This window comes from Salmo salar, chromosome 10, assembly GCF_965601325.2.
Source record: "Salmo salar chromosome 10, fSalSal1, whole genome shotgun sequence".
Taxonomy (NCBI): Eukaryota; Metazoa; Chordata; class Actinopteri; order Salmoniformes; family Salmonidae; genus Salmo; species Salmo salar.
The window spans coordinates 86,370,037-86,390,818 of record NC_138300.1 but is presented as its reverse complement, the minus strand read 5'-3'; the positions used below and the strand labels follow the sequence as shown (position 1 = coordinate 86,390,818).

At 42.2% G+C, this 20,782-nt stretch overlaps 3 protein-coding genes across 6 annotated transcripts; 2 read left to right on the top strand and 1 right to left on the bottom strand.

Annotated features, from left to right (window-relative positions):
* Window positions 1–2,697: 2,697 nt before the first annotated feature.
* LOC145858617 (uncharacterized) lies at window positions 2,698–6,048 on the bottom strand. 2 transcript variants are annotated; one of them, XR_014379077.1, is made up of 3 exons: window positions 5,907–6,048; window positions 4,587–5,312; window positions 2,698–4,365 (listed from the first exon to the last, which is right to left on the bottom strand). XR_014379077.1 is itself a non-coding variant. In XM_082957214.1 (2 exons), the coding sequence occupies exons 1-2, from the start codon at window positions 5,922–5,924 to the stop codon at window positions 4,935–4,937; spliced, it is 396 nt and encodes a 131-aa protein (XP_082813340.1). In that variant the 5' UTR covers window positions 5,925–6,048; the 3' UTR covers window positions 2,698–4,934. The 2 variants fall into 2 exon arrangements, 1 of the variants encoding a protein (XP_082813340.1); XM_082957214.1 differs by having other exon boundaries at window positions 2,698–5,312.
* A 244-nt stretch (window positions 6,049–6,292) lies between these two features.
* pdf (peptide deformylase, mitochondrial) lies at window positions 6,293–7,886 on the top strand. Of its 3 annotated transcripts, none has more exons than XM_014124297.3 (3): window positions 6,293–6,431; window positions 6,737–7,368; window positions 7,575–7,886. In XM_014124297.3, exons 2-3 carry the CDS (start codon window positions 6,777–6,779, stop codon window positions 7,730–7,732), a joined length of 750 nt encoding a protein of 249 aa, XP_013979772.3. In that variant the 5' UTR covers window positions 6,293–6,431; window positions 6,737–6,776; the 3' UTR covers window positions 7,733–7,886. The 3 variants fall into 3 exon arrangements, with proteins under 3 accessions (XP_013979772.3, XP_013979773.3, XP_045544117.2); XM_014124298.3 differs by having other exon boundaries at window positions 6,293–6,614; XM_045688161.2 differs by having other exon boundaries at window positions 6,314–6,336.
* An 8,313-nt stretch (window positions 7,887–16,199) lies between these two features.
* Window positions 16,200–20,406, top strand: LOC106560895 (uncharacterized). Its single transcript, XM_014124299.3, has 6 exons — window positions 16,200–16,407; window positions 17,260–17,367; window positions 17,512–17,651; window positions 17,879–17,975; window positions 18,199–18,323; window positions 19,648–20,406. Exons 1-6 carry the CDS (start codon window positions 16,323–16,325, stop codon window positions 19,822–19,824), a joined length of 732 nt encoding a protein of 243 aa, XP_013979774.1. The 5' UTR covers window positions 16,200–16,322; the 3' UTR covers window positions 19,825–20,406.
* Window positions 20,407–20,782: the final 376 nt, after the last annotated feature.

Here is a 20,782-nt window from a genome sequence, read left to right as displayed (position 1 = left end):
ACAATTTAAAGGCAATGCTACCAAATACTAATTGAGTGTATGTAAACTTCTGACCCACTAGAAATGTGATGAAAGAAATAAAAGCTGAAATAAATCATTCTCTCTACTATTATTCTGACATTTCACATTCTTAAAATAAAGTGGTGATCCTAGCTGACCTAAAACAGGGCATTTTTACTAGGATTAAATGTCAGGAATTGTGAAAAACTGAGTTTAAATGTATTTGGCTAAGGTGTATGTAAACTTCCAACTTCAAATGTATATATATACTGCTCAAAAAATAAAGGGAACACTTAAATAACACATCCTAGATCTGAATGAATGAAATAATCTTATTTAATACTTTTTTCTTTACATAGTTGAATGTGCTGACAACAAAATCACACAAAAATAATGAATGGAAATCCAATTTATCAACCCATGGAGGTCTGGATTTGGAGTCACACTCAAAATTAAAGTGGAAAACCACACTACAGGCTGATCCAACTTTGATGTAATGTCCTTAAAACAAGTCAAAATGAGGCTCAGTAGTATGTGTGGCCTCCACGTGCCTGTATGACCTCCCTACAACGCCTGGGCATGCTCCTGATGAGGTGGCGGATGGTCTCCTGAGGGATCTCCTCCCAGACCTGGACTAAAGCATCCGCCAACTCCTGGACAGTCTGTGGTGCAACGTGGCGTTGGTGGATGGAGCGAGACATGATGTCCCAGATGTGCTCAATTGGATTCAGGTCTGGGGAACGGGCGCGCCAGTCCATAGCATCAATGCCTTCCTCTTGCAGGAACTGCTGGCATACTCCAGCCACATGAGGTCTAGCATTGTCTTGCATTAGGAGGAACCCAGGGCCAACCGCACCAGCATATGGTCTCACAAGGGGTCTGAGGATCTCATCTCGGTACCTAATGGCAGTCAGGCAACCTCTGGCGAGCACATGGAGGGCTGTGCAGCCCCCCAAAGAAATGCCACCCCACACCATGACTGACCCACCGCCAAACCGGTCATGCTGGAGGATGTTGCAGGCAGCAGAACGTTCTCCACGGCGTCTCCAGACTCTGTCACGTCTGTCACGTGCTCAGTGTGAACCTGCTTTCATCTGTGAAGAGCACAGGGCGCCAGTGGCGAATTTGCCAATCTTGGTGTTCTCTGGCAAATGCCAAACGTCCTGCACAGTGTTGGGCTGTAAGCACAACCCCCACCTGTGGACGTCGGCCCTCATACCACCCTCATGGAGTCTGTTTCTGACCGTTTGAGCAGACAAATGCACATTTGTGGCCTGCTGTAGGTCATTTTGCAGGGCTCTGGCAGTGCTCCTCCTGCTCCTCCTTGCACAAAGGCGGAGGTAGCGGTCCTGCTGCTGGGTTGTTGCCCTCCTACGGCCTCCTCCACGTCTCCTGATGTACTGGCCTGTCTCCTGGTAGCGCCTCCATGCTCTGGACACTACGCTGACAGACACAGCAAACCTTCTTGCCACAGCTCGCATTGATGTGCCATCCTGGATGAGCTGCACTACCTGAGCCACTTGTGTGGGTTGTAGACTCCGTCTCATGCTACCACTAGAGTGAAAGCACCGCCAGCATTCAAAAGTGACCAAAACATCAGCCAGGAAGCATAAGAACTGAGAAGTGGTCTGTGGTCACCACCTGTCGAACCACTCCTTTATTGGGGGTGTCTTGCAAATTGCCTATAATTTCCACCTGTTGTCTATTCCATTTGCACAACAGCATGTGAAAATTATTGTCAATCAGTGTTGCTTCCTAAGTGGACAGTTTGATTTCACAAAAGTGTGATTGACTTGGAGTTACATTGTGTTGTTTAAGTGTTCCCTTTATTTTTTTGAGCAGTGTATATACAGGCTATATACAGGGGGTACCGGTACCGAGTCAATGTACAGGGGTACAGGTTAGTCAAGGTAATTTGTACATGGAGGAAGGGGTGAAGTGACTATGCATAGATAATAAACAGCGAGTAGCAGCAGTGTACAAAACAAATGGAGGGGGCGGTGTCAATGTAAATAGTCCGGTTGCCATTTTATTAATTGTTCAGCAGGCTTATGGCTTGGGGGTAGAAGCTGTTAAGGAGCCTTTTGGTCCTAGACTTGGCGCCCCGGTACCACTTGCCATGCGGTAACAGAGAAAACAGTCTATGACTACGGTGACTGGAATTTCTGACAATTTTTTGGGCTTTCCTCTGACACTAGTATATAGGTCCTGGATGGCAGGAAGCTTGGCCCCAGTGATATACTGTGTGTAGTGAATCCATTTTGTCTTTCCTGCTTTTTTCCTGTCCCCACCCCTTTCCATTGTCTACCAAGCCATCATACCGGTTTAGCCCACTAGGGACTTGTCAATGCATTGTGTTCGTAATAAATAACTATATTATTTGTTTATGTATTACTGTGATTTGTTTAGTAAGTTAGTAAATAAATAATTATGCCAATTTGTAGGTCGCTGATTCATTATGGAGACTAGGATTCGTGCAGATATCCAAGGTTTTGCGACATTCAGTAATGAGAACTGATGAGGTAATAATGATACATTAATTGAAGACTAATCGAAAAAGATATAAAAATATCTGAAGAGTCGATTCGGGAAATAGAGACTCTATAAACCTTTTCCCGTGGTGCCCCGAATTCATAGTTAATTAAAGTTTACATGATTAGTTTAATCACGTAATAATAATTACACATAAAGAATTGATTCGATAAAATAACAGTCTTCACATTTAATGATAGTCACAGATACGACACATCGAATCAAATGGCTACCCAGACTATTTGCATTGCCTCCCTCCCCTCCTTTTACGATGCTGCTACTCTCTGTTATTATTTATGCATAGCCACTTTAATAACTCTACCTACATGTACACTACCGTTCAAAAGTTTGGGGTCACCTAGAAATGTCCTTGTTTTTGAAAGAAAAGCTAATTTTTTGTCCATTAAAATAACATTAAATTGATCAGAAATACAGTGTACACATTGTTAATGTTGTAAATGACTACTTTTTCACTTGTAATGGAATATTTACATATGCATACAGAGGCCCATTATCAGCAACCATCACTTCTGTGTTCCAATGGCACGTTGTGTTAGCTAATCCAAGTTTGTCATTTTAAAAGGCTAATTGATCATTAGAAAACTATTTTGCAATTGTGTTAGCACAGCTGAAAACTGTTGTCTGATTAAAGAAGCAATAAAACTGGCCATCTTTAGACTAGTTGAGTATCTGGAGCATCAGCATTTGTGGGTTCGATTACAGGCTCAAAATGGCTAGAAACAAAGAAATTTCTTCTGAAACTCGTCAGTCTATTCTTGTTGAGAAATGAAGGCTATTCCATGCGAGAAATTGCCAAGAAACTGAAGATCTCGTACAATGCGATGTACTACTCCCTTCACAGAACAGTGAAAACTGGCTCTAACCAGAATAGAAAGAGGAGTGGGAGGCCCCGGTGCACAACTGATCAAGAGGACAAGTACATTAGAGTGTCTAGTTTGACAAACAGACTCCTCACAAGTCCTCAACTGGCAGCTTCATTAAATAGTACCCACAAAACACCAGTCTCCATGTCAACAGTGAAGATGCTGGCCTTCTAGGCAGAGTTCCTCTGTCCAGTATCTGTGTTCTTTTTTTTTCTTTTGGAAAAGTTTTATTGTTACACTTCCTTTAAAAACAGCTCAATTATATTTGTACAACATTTATACACATAAAAACGGCATAAAGGCATAAAAACAGCATTTGAATATCAAATCAAATGTATTTATATAGCCCTTCTTACATCAGCTGATATCTCAAAGTGCTGTACAGAAACCCAGCCTAAAACCCCAAACAGCAAGCAATGCAGGTGTAGAAGCACGGTGGCTAGGAAAAACTCCCTAGAAAGGCCAAAACCTAGGAAGAAACCTAGAGAGGAACCAGGCTATGAGGGGTGGCCAGTCCTCTTCTGGCTGTGCCGGGTCGAGATTATAACAGCACATGGCCTAGATGTTCAAATGTTCATAAATGACCAGCATGGTCAAATAATAATAATCATAGTAGTTGTCGAGGGTGCAACAAGTCAGTAACACAAGAGTAAGTGTCAGTTGGCTATTTCATAGCCGATCTTTGAGAGTATCTCTACCGCTCCTGCTGTCTCTAGAGAGTTGAAAACAGCAGGTCTGGGACAGGTAGCACGTCCGGTGAATAGGTCAGGGTTCCAGCAGGTCTGGGACATCAGGTCTGGGACAGGTAGCACGTCCGGTGAACAGGTCAGGGTTCCATAGCTGCAGGCAGAACAGTTGGAACTGGAGCAGCAGCACGGCCAGGTGAACTGGGGACAGCAAGGAGTCATCAAGCCAGGTAGTCCTGAAGCATGGTCCTAGGGCTCAGGTCCTCCGAGAGAGAGAAAGAAAGAAAGAGAAAGAGAGAATTAGAGTTAGAATATTAGAATATTACATTTAAATTTGTTAAAAAGTACATGTTGCTTATTTAAAAACAATAGAAACAACCATGAATAAAAGTACTTTTTCTTGTAAAACATCCAATCTGTAAAAGCCATTTAAAATGTGTACAAAATAATTTTTTAAAGACATGAAAACATGTTAAAAGGTCACTTTGTTAAAAAGCTGTCTTCGGTCCTTTGTACAGGAACGGGTGAGTCCTTATCAACTCGCCTCCTCCTGCTCTTCCGAATCAATAACCGTCCTGTCCTTCGGGGCCCAGAGGAGATCCCTCCCCTAGGCGCATCGCCCTAGGCGCCGCAGCACTGTCAGGCAGTGGCTGCCGGGACCTTGGGTGTTGTGGGGGACCCTACGCCTGGGGGTCGAGGCCTCCTTTCTTCTGTACCATCCCAGGGCTTCCGTGGCTACCATGGCCACTACCTGGGGGATGGTCTCTACTCATTTTGCTACCAGCAGGTTGCGGGAGGACCGCAGTGCATCCTTCAGACACGTGAGGGTGGGTCAGAGCTTGGGGAAGGCCTTCGGTGGAATAGGCCTTCGGCCCACCCCATACAGCACGTGCTGGGGCGTTAGGTCGTCCCCTGCTGGCAGACACGAGGAGATCAGGGGGCCTGCTTCCTTCCACAGGTCCCTGGCGGCTCTGCACTCCCAGAGCAAGTGCCTCACCGACTCATCTTGGCCGCAGTCTGGTCGGGGGCACTCGGGTGTCCTCGCCATGCCCTGGGAGTGCATAACGGCCCTGACTGGAAGGATCTCGCGGGCGACCATCCAGGACAGGTCCCGTTGCCGGTTCAGCAGAACAGGATGGGCCACGTTGCACCAAACCGTTGTGGGTTCGCCTGTAACATGCCCGCACACTGGACACACTGGTTCCTGCTCCTGCACAAGAGAGAGAAGAGAGCGGTGTTTAGTTAAAACCGTGACTGCCTCTTTTTCCAGTTTAAAATGTCTTAAAAACTTTTTGAGCTGGACATAGTGTGTGAGGAGCAGGAAAGAGACTGGGGCTCACAGGTCTGTGTTCTTTTGCCCATCTTAATCTTTTAGTTTTATTGGCCAGTCTGAGATATGGCTTTTTCTTTGCAACTCTGCAAAGCAGGTAGCCTGCCAGGTGTAGCGGTGGTAAGGATTCACTCCATGGTGCTGAAAAGAAAGCTCTGCTGTTGGGACAGCTTTATGTAGGCCCTAACAGTTTGTGACCACTGTTTGTCACCGTTATAGTGCAATTAACGTATTGTTAATGTTGTGTTGTTTAGTGGCTTTGCTGGCATGCATCTAAAAAAATTGGGGGAGTTTGCCCCACCAACATGTACTCGCTAAAATCGCCACTGGTTAAGACAAGTAACTATGAAAAGGGCAAACATCATCATAGGCTTGCAAGCTGAGTTTGAATAAGACATCTGATTACCACTTTGCATTTAGAACGGTTGGTTTTATTATAGCTAATAAATAACCAAATCATTGATGGATGTTTACCAGATAAAATAAATGCATCCGTTGTCTGCCCCTACAAGCCGGTCGGCATTCGCGTCATCACTTTCCGAAATGAAGGTCACTGTCGTCATTATCTGACAGACTTTCCAGTTGTTTTGAACGCAGCGTAATGACGGCCGACAAAACACGGCCAAATACTTCCGGGTCCGTCAAGAACTTGTCAAAACTAAGTATTCAAGGGAAGCTGCTAAATATGTACAAAACATAACCGATAAAAATATGATGGGTAGGCGTTAAATACAGCACAAATTATTCTATGTTAATCAATCTTTACCCCCTTAACTGACTTGCCTAGTTAAAGGTTAAATACAATGTTTTAAATATTCACGTTTCCACAATAAAGAACCTTTATTTTGAAGACCTGACAAAATAATTGACCAGGAAGTGATTCTCTTAATGTCATTACACGCTCGTGTGTATTTTTATGAATTTATGAATTACAGTATAAGAATGGCATCACTGTTGCCACTGCAATCAATATAATAACATTTAGTGTAACGTTTTATGGTATGGAAACGTGTAACGCTTGCATGGGATAGGATACTCGAGTTCATTGTATTTGCGTGGTTTCAATATCGTGTGCAGTGAGCTAACTAACTGCTGTAGCTATTAGCTTACTAAATATGTAAACTTGTCATGTGATAATGTGAAATTATTTTGGTTATACCCGGGTCACAACATATTTATTTGGTAAACGGGCCATTTTTTATGTGCATGTATACCAATCTTTGCCCAACACCAATTTGTTGTTGTCCATATTATTTACAGTAAGTTGACTTCCTTCTTGACAGTTCTTTCCTTGTCTCCTGCAGGGCTGTAGCAGACTGACTACTGCCAGGATTGAACCCAACCATGAATATAACTGTGTGCTCTTCAGTGCTGTTGACTAGTGCTTACAGAATGTGTATTTCAAAAGCCCCACGGCCCCATTCCATTGGATCCATTGGCTGGGTAGTTCCTGTCTCCATGGCCCCCTACCGGTCTTATTCTACAAACATCAAAGTTCGTTCCTACCTACAGTACATGAAGCGGAAGATCAAGCCCCCACCAAGTCCTCCATACCCCCATGTCTGCCAGGTGGGTGAACCGGTGCTGCGAGCCCAGGCTGCAGCGGTGGACCCTGGGGCAGTACAGGGTCCGGCAGTTCAGGAGGTGATCCACACCATGGTAAAGGTGATGCGGAAATTTGAATGTGTGGGACTGAGTGCACCTCAAGTTGGAGTGCCACTTCGTATCTTAGCTCTGGAGTTCCCAGAGCGCATGTTGGAGGACAGCTTGCCTGCTGCACGTGAAGCCCGTGGTCTGACCACTGTGCCTCTGCGGATCTTTATCAACCCCCAGCTGCGAGTCCTAGATGGACGCACAGTTTTGTTCCAGGAAGCCTGTGAGAGCATCTCGGGGTTCTCGGCCACTGTTCCACGCTACCTCTCTGTGGAAGTCTCAGGTGAGATAAGTAACGTGTTCCAGAGAGCAGCCTCATTTTTTTTAAAGTTATGTTTTGCAACTGTTTGGAGTTATGATTACACCCCAGATTTAATCTACCCGAAACAGCCATCTGACCTAAATCTCTCGACCCATGGCTGGTGAACATCAGATCAATTAGGCATGTGTTTGGTTTTTCTATTAATGTTTTCATTTTTTGTTTCAAAGGCTTGAATGAGAAGGCGGAGCCTGTGACCTGGCAAGTGAGCGGCTGGCCCGCACGCATCCTACAGCATGAGATGGATCACTTGGATGGAGTCCTATACATTGACCGCATGGACAGTAAAACCTTCATTAACGTGAACTGGGCAGCAAAGAACGAGTAGCCGTTTCAAACAAACCTAGTCACCCTGATTGACCCACAGCACTTAAAGACAGTTCTTGGACATAACATGGCAGCAGATAAGACCATTCTGAAACCTTTCCTTTGACTGATTAAACTGTAAATTCTTAATAATAAATAATGTATTTATGAAGGCAGATTTATAGTCTGGATGAATATTCAATTATCTTGCAAGTTGTTCAATTTGTGTGGGCGTTTTTAAAGGAACTGAAATATTGACTAAACTGTGGTGTCACCAGATGGCTGACCACAGAGAAAATATTGCTGAATGTTGGAAGCAAAGAAAAAACTGAATAGATTTTATATGCTGTAGTGTCCTGCATTGCAACATCAACATCTAAAAAGCACAGCACGAGAGACATCTGTTCCTATTTTAAATCCCATTTTAATTCAAATATCTTGCAGAAAACAGAACAAATAATGAAAGCAAACACCTTAACCTCAAACCACATTTGGCAGTATTATCTTAAATCTTGAGCTGCAACATGTAATCACTGGTTTCAGACTCATAACATAAGTTTAAGGCTCCAGATCCCAACGGTCAATGAGACTGGATAAATTATAATGGAAAACAAAGGTCACTTTCAGGGAAATTTAAGGACCTACCAAGAGCCCAAAATAGAAAAATATACAAGAGTTTGGCACTTCACTTTTAATCCCTGGGTGGGCTAAAGCTAATTTATAAATTATTACAAATTAAGGGTATTTTGAATTGAAGGCAACATGTACTTTGCCTTAAAAGTATTCACACCCCTTGACTTATTCCACATTTTGTTGTGTTACAGACTGAATTTAAAATGGATTACATTGTGTCATCACTGGCCTACACACAATATCCCATAATGTCAAAGTGGAATTATGTTTATTTTTTTATGTTTACAAATTAATAAAAAATGAAAAGCTGAAATGTCTCAAGTCAAATATTCAACCACATTTCATGGCAAGAGTAAAAATGGGCTTAACAATTCACATAAGTTACATAGACTCACTGTTCACAATAATAGGGTTTAACATGATTTTTAATCGACTACCTCGTCTCTGTACCCCACACATACAATTATCTGTAAGGTCCCTCAGTTGAGCAGTGAATTTCAAACAGATTCAACCATAAAGACCAGGGAGGTTTTCCAATGCCTCGCAAAGAAGGACACCTATTGGTAGAACTCGTTAAAAAAAAAGCAGACATTGAATATCCCTTTGATAATGGTGAAGTTATTACACTTTGGATAGTGTATCAATACACCAAGTCGCCACAAAGTTACAGGTGTCCTTCCTAACTCAGTTGCCAGAGAGAAAGGAAACTGCTCAGGGATTTCACCATGAGGCCAATGGTGACATTAAAACAGTTACAGGGTTTAATGGCTGTGATAGGAAAAAACTGAGGATGGATCAACATTGTAGTTACTCCACAATATTAACCTAATTGAGTGAAAAGAAGGAAGGCTGTACAGAATAAAAATATTCCAAAACATGCATCATGTTTGCAACAAGGCCCTATAAAGTAATAGTGAAAAAAATGTGGCAAAGCAATTCAGTTTTTGTCCTGAATACAAAGTTATATTTGGGGCAAATCCAATACAACACATTACTGAGTGTGACTCCATATAATCAAGCATAGTGGTGGCTGCATCATGTTATGGGTATGCTTGTAATCGTTAAGTTAAGGGGAGGTTTTCAGGATAAAAAACTAATGGAATGGAGCTAAGCACAGGCAAAATCCTAGAGGAAAACCTGCTTAAGTGTGCTTTCCAGCAGACACGGGGAGATGAATTCACCTTTCAGCAGTACAACAACCTAAAACACAAGGCCAAATCTACACTGGAGTTGCTTACCAAGAAGACAGTGAATGTTCCTGAGTGGCTGAGTTACAGCTGTGACTTAAATCTGCTTAAAAATCTATGGCAAGACCTGAAAATGGTTGTCTCGAAATGATAAATTACCGATTTGACAGAGCTTGAAGAATTTTGAAAAGAATAATGGTCAAATGTTGCACAATCCAGGTGTGGAAAGCTCTTAGCGAGACTTATCCAGAAAGACTCACAGCTGTAAATCACTGCCAAAGTTGATTCTAACATGTATTGAACCCCCTGTAGTCTAACAGGGGGTTGAATACTTATCTAATCAAGATATGTTAGTGTTTTATTTTCCATATTATATATATATTTTTTTACAAATGTTAGAATTTTTCTTCCAATTTGACATGATTATTGTGTAGGTCAGTGGTTCCCAAACTTTTTATAGTCCCATACCCCTTCAAACATTCAACCTTCAGCTGTGTACCCCCTCCAGCACCAGGGTCAGCGCACACTCAAATTTTGTTTTTTACCATGATTGTAAGCCTGCCACACACACACTATACGATACAGTTATTAAACATAAGAATGAGGGTGAGTTTTTGTCACAACCCGGCTCGTGGGAAGTGCCAAAGAGCTCTTATAGGACCAGGGCACAAATAATAATAGAATAATAATCAATCATTTTGCTCTTTATTTAACAATTGTACATATAAAACCTTATTTGTTCATCTACAATTGTGAATAACTCACCACAGGTTAATGAGAAGGGTGTGCTTGAAAGGATGCACATAGCTCTGCAATGTTGGGTTGTATTGGAGAGTCTCAGTCTTAAATCATTTTCCACACACAGTCTGTGCCTGTATTTAGTTGTCATGCTAGTGAGGGCCAAGAATCCACTCTCACATAGGTACGTGGTTGCAAAGGGCATCAGTGTCTTAACAGCATGATTTGCCAAGGCAGAATACTCAGAGCGCAGCCCAATCCAGAAATCTGGCAGTGGCTTCTGATTAAATGAAATTTTCACAGAACCGCTTTTTGCAATTTCAATGAGTCTCTTGTTCAGATATCGGTAAGTGGACTGGAGGCAGGGCATGAAAGGGATAACGAATCCAGTTTGTGTCATCCTTTTCGGGAAATTACCTGCGTAATTGCGCACCCAACTCAGGTGCTTCGCTATATCATATTTGACATTGTCGGTAAGCTTCACTTCATTTGCACACATAAGATCTTACAATGATTGGAAGATCTGTGTGTTGTCCTTGTTAATGCAGACAGAGAAGAGCTCCAACTTCTTAATCACAGCCTCAATGTTGTCCCGCACATTGATTCAGATCATTCAGGCGAGAAAAAACATCACCCAGATAGGCCAGTCGTGTGAGAAACTCGCCATCATGCAAGCGGTCAGACAAGTGAAAATTATGGTCAGTAAAGAAAACTTTAAGCTCAGCTCTCAATTAAAAAAAAACGGGTCAATACTTTGCTCCTTGATAACCAGCGCACTTCTGTATGTTAGAAAAGCCCATGTCATTGCACATATCATTGCATAGTGCAGAAAATACACGAGAGTTCAGGGGCCTTGCTTTAACAAAGTTAACCCTTTTCACTGTAGTGTCCAAAACGTGTTTCAAGCTGTCACGCATTCCCTTGGCAGAAAGAGCCTCTCGGTGGATGCTGCAGTGTACCCAAGTGGCGCCGGGAGCAACTGCTTGCACGCGCGTTACCACTCCACTATGTCTCCCTGCATGGCTTTTGCGCCATCAGTACAGATACCAACATGAGCAGCAGCTATGTTTGGCTACATACGGACCGTTAGTGGAATTCCCGCAAGAGAGTAACGGTTAATGTGATTGGATGTTAATTATTTGACTAGGCTACCTGTATTTGACATTGTGTTGTTATTTCGCGCGTACCCCCAGTTTGGGAATACCTGGTGTAGATCATTGACAAAAAAAAAGACAATTAAATCCATTTGAATCCCACTTTGTAACACCAAAATGTGGAAAGAGTCAAGGGGTGTGAATACTTTCTGAAGGCACTGTAACTGTAAGTGATTTCCATTATTATTTTTATGGAGGGATATCAATTCTAAGGAGCTTTTTAGGCATTGTTTTAAATCAGTGCTTTTCCCAATGTACATCAAGTGCCTTTCAATTTATTTCTACATTTAAACTGAGGATGACTGGTGAAAATGTTGGGCACAAGCATAATTAAATGGTGTTCTATACCAACAGCCTTTGCAGTACTCAGCACTGCAGTACCTACACAGAATTAAAGGGACCCTTTTTCACCCTGGCGTACTTGTGCAGACACCTGAAGGATCACATGGTTTCCCTGGCACATCGCCACCTCTTTGCAGGCACTAGTGTGGAAGACCCTGCAGGTGAGGCAGAAAACCTCAGGGTCTGGATTTGTAGTTTTGCAACAGCCATTAAAATAAACGGGCAGAGGGGTAGAGCTTCTTGCTTCAAAGTCATCAAGTGGATTCTTGTGAGGTGGAGACACCTCCATCTCTATGGCTTCCTCGCCTTGGTAATAATCCACTGCTCTCGCTCTGCTCCTGTAGAACTGTCACCCTCACTAAGTTTTACTTTATGGCCCTCTTATTTGCACATATCCAGAAGGGGGCAGCTCACGCTATGAAAGATATTGCAGTTCTTGCAATGTTGGACAGATATGCTTAGACTAGAGTAGGACTTCATGCAGCTGCAGATCTGACTGTCCCCTGGAGACAGGGGAGGCATTCCCTGATGCTTGTGCAGACAGCGAGTGTGAATCCACACTATCCAACACTGATTTGGCCAACTCTTTGTTTGGACTTTGCTAGCTGGCGTTTCTGGTTGGCATTAACTGGCAGCTCAGTGTAGAGACAGACATTCTCGCTTTGAGAGGAAACCCCATTGCTGTCCCTTGTAATGGATGGGGTTGTGTTGCCGCTGGCCACCCCGATTGGTGAACAGAGAGGATCTCTGTCACAACTCCAATACTGGAATTAAGTGTGAGTGATGTTGTTGCATGTGTGTGTGTCTGACTCTCCTACCTTGGCCTGCTGTCTCTATATATGTGAGTGAGATGTTAGAAAAATGACTGAACTGTTTTCATCATTCTAGATTGCAGCCGGTAGCAACAAGAACCGCTGCGATCCACGTTGGACCCAATAAGGACAGGAAGACACAGTACACATGCATCAAAGTGCAAGAAATATATTTGCAACACACACACACACACACACACACACACACACACACACACACACACACACACACACACACACACACACACACACACACACACACACACACACACACACACACACACACACACACACACACACACACACACACACACACACCCCCCCCCCCCCCCCCCGAGTAAAACTGTATTCCTCATGTGGTGTGTAGACCGCCCTTAATTTGTGTTTAATGGGGCTCATTTAATGTATAAGTTCTATAAAATACTATATGTAAAATGTGTCTTTCCAATTTGTACAGTTCAAAGCAATAAACATCAATAGTGATGAAAACCTTGTTTCATTTATATTTGTTCATGATTTATTTATTCCACCCATGTCTTGACTATAATTGCTTTTTGTTTTAAAAAAAATCACTTTTTTTTTTTAAACAAATAGCGTTTGAAGTTGTTTGATTTAGTTTGTTTGATTTATTTATACATTTTTGGGTATTTTGATTAAAAAAAAGATTTTTTTTGTTCAATTTTTGGGGAATCCTGTTTCCATCCCTCACAGTAGATGGCGGAATGCACATTACATTGTGCGATCGCCAATATACCATAGAAGAAGAAGAAATGACAGGCTGGTGGTCTCTTGGTTAAGTTATAAAAAATCTTTGGTATTACGCCCCACCCAGAAGACTGTCGACCAATCAGGTTCACGTTATCCTGCTGCGTCGCGCGGTTGCTAAACCATCGTCACAAATTTCCTTCCCAAAGTCAGGGTATGAATCCAGAAATCTGCCTATTGTTAGGGTTTGACCAACTATTTCTTTGCATAACCTATATAATATAACAAAGAAGCTATGCTATAATATTAAGTTTATACTCTATATGATAAGAGTATACTGCTGTGTGAGAGGAAGGGGCTCATGGGATGGTGAGTCATATGGAAAGAATGCAGATGCTGTAAATCAGGGATGTGGAAGAGCTTGTTAAAAGATAAGGGCAGGATATGGGTGAAATGTATATGCAGAGGGGTGTCGGGTTTTTAGAGAACTGTGCATTCACAAGATAAATCGACTGCCAAAGATAATAACTACGGCCGGCAACAGGAGGCGTCTCGAGGTTGGGACCAACCTGCACGCCAACGATAGGATGAGTAAGTTTAAACCACGCTCATCCTCCCTCTGACAGGCCAGCATTGAGTGGGAACTATCTCTGTCAGAGTATTTAATGAAAAGCAAAGGATGCGAAACTCAGTTCTCTGTCTGCCCTGCGTGGTGTTACAGGGAGCCCGTATATACGAACCACATATTTACCATAAATGTGTTTGCATTAATTAAAGTACAAAGAAATCAGAAGTTACTATGTGCTGACTATTTTGTTCTGATACCAGATTCGAATTGACGCGACCTGACACTATTTTCCTCGAAAGTACATGTCACGAATCCAAAGCTATACGATATTACAGAGAACACGTTAATTATCTCACATCTCGTAAAATATTTGTAATGTTATGCTTGTTGTTCACGAAATTCATGCTAATGTTGGGGTTTTGAGCTAGCGCACAATTGACTCCCATTCACTCATTGGAGAACTCGCTTTGTACCAGAATAGCTCAGAATGCACCGCGCGGCCAATTGCCGAGGCACGGGCAACGTACACAATGGGCATTAATACGATTCCAATGGAGTTTCACATCTCCTCAAAATTATTTCCAAAGATTTGTATAACTAAGATAGACCACAGCCTCTCGTTTCCAATGGGAACAAATGAGTCATAATGGGAAGAGCTAGCGAGAGCCTATTGGTGCGTTCCGAGAATATTTGCATATTTTTGTTAGGGAACGCCTACTCTCAAATGCGCTTGCGCAGTAGATTCACTTTTGCACTCCTTCGAAACATCGTCTTTTTTTTTTTTTACTTTGGCAAAAGGTAAAGTCTACAAAACTTTATCCACTCTGTTCGTAACAGATTTTAGTTTTGGTTTATAGAAAACAGTATTGAGACCAAATGTTTGATGAGAAAATGTGCAGAATGTCTTCCAAAATCCATCTCCATCCATCTTCTCCCATTGCTGGCCAATGGGCTTCCTCGTGGAAACGCCAAGCGGATCACATTTATACGTCCAGTAGAATATCTGTCTCATTGTTCTATCTATCTATGGTATCTCTGTAGCTACTCACCCTAAACCTATAACATCGATGAGCGTGATTTTAATGTTTGAACCCAACCAAAAGTTCAGAAAAGTTAACTGTCACGTGACAGCTAAAAAATGTGGGTGCACTCGATTTAGCTCAGCCCCCAGCCCAACTTTGTTTAGATTTTTGTCATTTAGCAGACACTCTTTTCCAGAGCAATTGTGATTAAGTGCCTTGCTCAAGGGCACATCAACAGATGTTTCATCTAGTCGGCTTGGGGATTCAAACCAGTGACCTTTCAGTTACTGGCTCAATGCTCTTAACCACTAGGCTAGCCTCAAAACCGATGCATGAGTAATTATGGGTCAAAACAGATAGGTTGGCTTAGATTGTTGACAACATGTAGCCTAAACTACATTTTGTCTCCAATGTTTATTGAAAACATAAATACATTTGCACAATGAGCACTTGTTGTCTCTCAAATACAGCATTACAGTTGTTGGTTATCTAGGTAGCGAATTTTAGCCATATTGGCATTGGCCATGAAATCAGTCAAAACACCTCAAAACAAGACATGGTATAAAGAACAACATTAAACTAGCCGAAACGAGTCGCCTTCTATTCCCCACATGTATTGTCATTTCGAGAAGTTGTCAGCTAACCCATCTATAGCACAGCCATAAAGTAAAGTGGTAAAAAATTATGAAAACAAAAATAAGCTTTTTGGTCTCAAAGTGAAAATCTGCCACTTTTCAACCTCATAATTATTATCTCCAGCACAAAACCAGTGTCTACATAATGTGAAAACACAGCGTTTCCATGATCTGTGGTTGAAAAGATAAGAAGTAATCTTAAAAAAAATTAAATAACGAGAAATCACAGGGTAGGATGAAAATAAAAAAAATAAACTGTTATTTTCAAAGCTTGCAACGACATTCTAGTCAGGTGGGTGGTATTTTCTGGCTGACATAGAATGTTGAAGTGTCATGTTAATGCATCATAATGTTGAAACTGCCTTGGGCCATCTCGCTAAATACATGGCTCTGGGCGCGGTTTATGCCTTTGTGGCTGTGTTAACTGGTGAAGAACAACTGAATCGGAATTAACAAAAAAAATGTAATATTCATACTAAATTAATTAATAAGCAATTAATTTGCATTTTTATTTAAATGTTCATATAAAGCTTATACATATTCAAAATACAGCCTATGAATTTAATATATGAAGTATCTGTAATATTTGAGAGAGAGAGAGAGAGAGAGAGAGAGAGAGAGGGGTGAAAGGGGAGATGGGAGGTCAATTAGGTTTTGCGGTTGTTCTTTCACCTGATACGGGCGTGGCTTCAGTGACACTGGTAAAAGGGCGGAACTGTGGCCCTTGTTATTTGTTTAAAGGTCCCGGGTGGTACAAAGTACTCTCCACAAACTCAGACTGTCAGCAGTGTTTAAATTCCTTTGGACCTATTCAGCATGTCAAACGCGGACAGAGTTGTGTTAGCTCTCGGTGGAGCAGGAACAGTGGGCTCTGGAATAGTTAAAGCACTCCTCGACAAAGGTAAGATGTCCTTATTGAGTTAAGGAGCATACGGAGTCTTGAAACCATTACACCTGCCTCAAGACAATGCCCACGGTTAATGGGCAGGATTAAATTGTGCAACGTAATCAATCATTTCCTGCATGCAAAATATGTAGGATATATGAAGAGGTCTAATAAATCTTATGCTGTGTGCGCCATTGGTCGTTGATGGGTGGATCAAATTGGCTCTGCTGGGAAGTAGTTTTGTTTGTTTCTCAAATTATGTTGGGTAATAGATGAGAGATTTGAGTAATTAAGGGGGGAAAATGATGAGGCTACCGTTCGTTGTCAAGGTGAATTGTCAACGCGCATAAAATAACCGGCCTCTCCTTTACGCACAGATTTCAAGTTGTGATTCTCCTAAGAATGTCCAAAAAACTTGATGTTGTCTTGCACTCCACTAGCAGTTAACATCGGGAGAAATGTGAATACATTGTTGTATTTCGTCAAAAGTACTGGTAGCCTAGCATAAGCCTGTGTATCTTGGTTTAACTTTTTCACATAGGTTTCTCGGGACGCGATAGATAATAAAATGTATGGTGAATCGAAATACCACGACGAGTTGATTGGTGTAGCCCTTTTCATTTATACCGCACTGTCATTCCTCAGGTGACAAGTTGCCTTAAGTGTCCATCACTTGTCAAGTGGACATTCTGGTTTCTTGAATTGTGTTTTGTTGAATAGTATAATATATTGTCCATGACACTCTACAATGTTAAATAAAATATTTAGCAATAAGTAAACCCATCTACTGCAGCAAACTTACCCTTCTGTTTGCCACAGTCACATTTGTGTATTTCCTGCTTGTGACTGTACTGTCCATGTTTCAAGGTTTTAAGGTGGCTGTCATCTCCAGAGACAACAGCAGATTAGAGAAGCTCAGGGGGTTTGTTTCGCCCTCCAGCCGAGACAACCTCACTACCCTAGTCGGGAATGTTGGTAAGAGCACCCATTCACACTCCTTGGCAGGTGACAACATTTTACATAGACATATTTTAGAAATGAGAGTATTGTTGAAGGTATCCCATATCCCTAAAAAGTAATGTATGGAAACACCTCTCAAACTGTTACTCTTCGTCTCAGGTTCAGAGGAGGGGGCAGAGGTGGTCAAGCACACCCTTCTAAAGTCTGTTGGCAAGGTGACAGACATTGTGTCATCTCTGGGATTCAGCTGGTGGCAGGGTGGACCTCCACATACCCAGACTCTGAAAGAACTACACTGGGTGAGTCTTCAACACACCTCACTGACTAATCCATGATCCAGAGTTTATCATCCCCATTATCTGTTAAACTGTCATGATTTCATTGTTTTAAATCTGCACTCCACAACCTTCCTCTCTTTTCTGTCAGTTCCACATCTATTTAGATTTCCCTCTCGTCTTGAGTTCTTCCTCTCTCACTACTTTGTAATCTGTATTAATCTATTTTAATACTTCTCATCCACCCATAGGTGATTGAGACATTGCTGTTTAGCACCTTTGTATCATGGAAGGTCTTCTTTCCGCTGGTGAGAGACGACCCCAACTGCACCTACACCTTTATCACAGGTGAGTCTCCCCACCTGGGCCCCTCCCTACATCCCAGCCAGTACAGTAGTGTGTCCTGTGAAAGATTGGACCATTTTCGTGACATCGTCAACACTTGTTAGTGCACATGTCTTGAGGAACAACTTTATTCCCCGCTTGATAACACAAAATTTGGTCCTTGCACATTATGCTGAGCATGGCTTGGGGGTTATTGGACAGTGATGTGTGCTGTGCCGTGCCACAGGTGGTGCTGGAGAGAAGCTGTTGATGCCAGGTACAGGGTTCCTGACTGTTGGCGCCGCCAGCACCCTGGCATTCTGTCAGGTACTACGAGAGGAGTACCCAGAAGTGCCCTGCAAACTCAACCAGGTGTGGCCAAGATCTATAACATAAAACCCCCATTGTATAGTTAGATAGATAGCATGGGTATCCTTAAGTATACCCAAGCTATCTATCAGTTGCAGAACTTGTCTCAATCTACCCAAATGGCAATTGCCAGTAAAAGTTGTCTGCAACATTGTGATCCTGAATACACCCTTCCCTTGTCTTGTTTGTTGGTTCATATACACTGAGTATACAAAACTGCTCTTTCCATGAGACTGACCAGATGAATCCACGTGACAGCTATGATCCCTTATTGATGTCACTTGTTAAATCCACTTCAATCAGTGTAGCTGAAGGGGAGGAGACAGGTTAAAGAAGGATGTTTAAGCCTTGAGACAATTGAGACATGGATTGTGTATGTGTCATTTAGAGGGTGAATGGACAAGACAAAATATTTAAGTGCCTTTGAACACGGTATTGTAGTTGGTGCCAGGCTCACTGGTTTGTGTCAAGAACTGCAACGCTGCTGGGTTTTTCATGCTCAACAATTTCCCATGTGTATCAAGAAAGGTCCACCACCCAAAGGACATCCAGCCAACTTGACACAACTGTGGGAAGCATTGGAGTCAACATGGGCCAGCATCCCTGTGGAACACTTGACACCTTGTAGAGTCCATGCCACGATTAATTGATGCTGTTCTGAGGGCAGAAAGTGGTGCAGTTCAATATTTGGTGTTCCTAATGTTTTGTACACTCAGCCAATCTGCTGTACACTATCATTAACCAACAGTGGTGGAAAATGTACCAAATTGTCAAAGTAAAGATGCCTTAAAAGAGAAATTACTCAAGTGAAAGTCACCGAGTAAAATCCTACTTGAGTGAAAGTCTAAAAGTATTTGGTTTTAAATATACTTAAGTATCAAAAGTAAATGTATTTGCTAAAATATACTTTTGGTAAAGTATAAATAATTTCAAATTCCTTGTTAAGAAAAGCAGACGGTGCACTTTTTTAATTTATGGATAGCCAGGGGCAAACTCAACTCTCAGACATAATTTACAAACGAAGCATTTGTGTTTAGTGAGTTCGCCAGATCAGAGGCCGGTCAGGCGATGACGAGGGATGTTCTCTTGATAAGTGCGTGAACTGGACAATTTTCCCGTCCTGCAATTAATATTTTTGGGTGTCAGGGGAAAATATATATATGGTGTAAAAAGCACATTATTTTCTTTAGGAATGTTGTGGAGTCAAAAATATAAATAGTAAATACAAATTAAAAAAAAACAACTTAAGTAGTACTTTAAAGTAGTTTTACTTAAGTACTTTACTGTTAACCAATGCCAACTGGCTTCCATTCACTTGCTCTCTCAGGTAAAGGTCAACACAGGTGTGGCCCCTCCAGAGCGCATGGCTCCTGGTTACCTGAACCACCTGGACCTTGGTGAGGCTGTGGCCACGTTGGTGGAGAGAAAGAACACCACCCACACAGTGTTCCCTGTCAACTCCGCGGCAGACTTAAAAAACGTCATTCTCGAGGGTAACATATAAGTCTTCCCCGCTCTGTCATAAGTCCCTGCAGACTCCAACTATAGTGCTTGAATCATTCCACATCCATTTTACTGTATAGTCAGTAATGTGATTTTCTTTGCATGTCATATTATAACCCTGTAAGGAAGATGCCAAGCTTTATGTGAATTCATGCCAGATTCTGCATAGTCCTTAATTGTTCCAGTGTTCATGCACTAGTAACCACATAATGCACTACCTTCCTGGATGTCAATGGAACTGTGCAGATGCATAGATTATTTAGATGTGCTCTATTGGGAAAGTGCAGGATGACTCTGAGATGAGGCAGCAAAAGACAGCGGGGGGACAGGGAGGGTAGACGGTAGGGGGGGCGTGGCACATTTGTCCCCCTAGCGTGACTCTGTCCTGTTCACAGGCGCCCTCCACCCAACCCCTTTATCTGGGACAGCACATCCCATAAATAAACAATGCGGTGGGAGGTCTGATAGAGGGAAAATAAATATCACAGAGTGCATTGTCTTTGTTTACTGTTCTGTTAATGGCATACATGCTTAAGCAACAAGAATGTATATTTGTCATGCCAATAAAGAAACCTGAATTGTGTCAAGGCAACGCTAACTACATTATGCAGTTGGGTCAGAGGTTGTTGGCAGTGGTTTTGTTTTGACCGTGTCGGCTGACAGCTCAATTAGGCCAACTTTGAATGAACAGCGGGGGAGAATCCGCCAGTCTGTCTCACTCCATCTCACACACAAAACATTTACATACACTAATGCCTACATACTCTCCTGTATGATGCCCTTTCTTATTCTAATAGAAAAATATAAATATTTTGTAGGGAGAGACCAAGGATGGATGGTAGTGGGCTTACAAGTTCTTACAAGGCAGGTCAAATTGGGAATCAGCCTCTAAAAGAGGGCAAAGGGAGGAAGAAGGGATTTTTGAATGTATGGGAAAAGGACAAGGGTAACATTCATAT

Excerpts from the sequence above, each read along its gene's own strand:
- pdf (XM_014124297.3), top strand. The coding sequence starts at position 6,777 with ATGAATATAACTGTGTGCTCTTCAGTGCTGTTGACTAGTGCTTACAGA. Across the intron at positions 7,369-7,574 it reads CCTCTCTGTGGAAGTCTCAG|GCTTGAATGAGAAGGCGGAG; the intron begins GTGAGATAAGTA and ends TTTGTTTCAAAG.
- LOC106560895 (XM_014124299.3), top strand. The coding sequence starts at position 16,323 with ATGTCAAACGCGGACAGAGTTGTGTTAGCTCTCGGTGGAGCAGGAACA. Across the intron at positions 17,652-17,878 it reads CTCTGAAAGAACTACACTGG|GTGATTGAGACATTGCTGTT; the intron begins GTGAGTCTTCAA and ends ATCCACCCATAG. Across the intron at positions 17,976-18,198 it reads CACCTACACCTTTATCACAG|GTGGTGCTGGAGAGAAGCTG; the intron begins GTGAGTCTCCCC and ends GCCGTGCCACAG.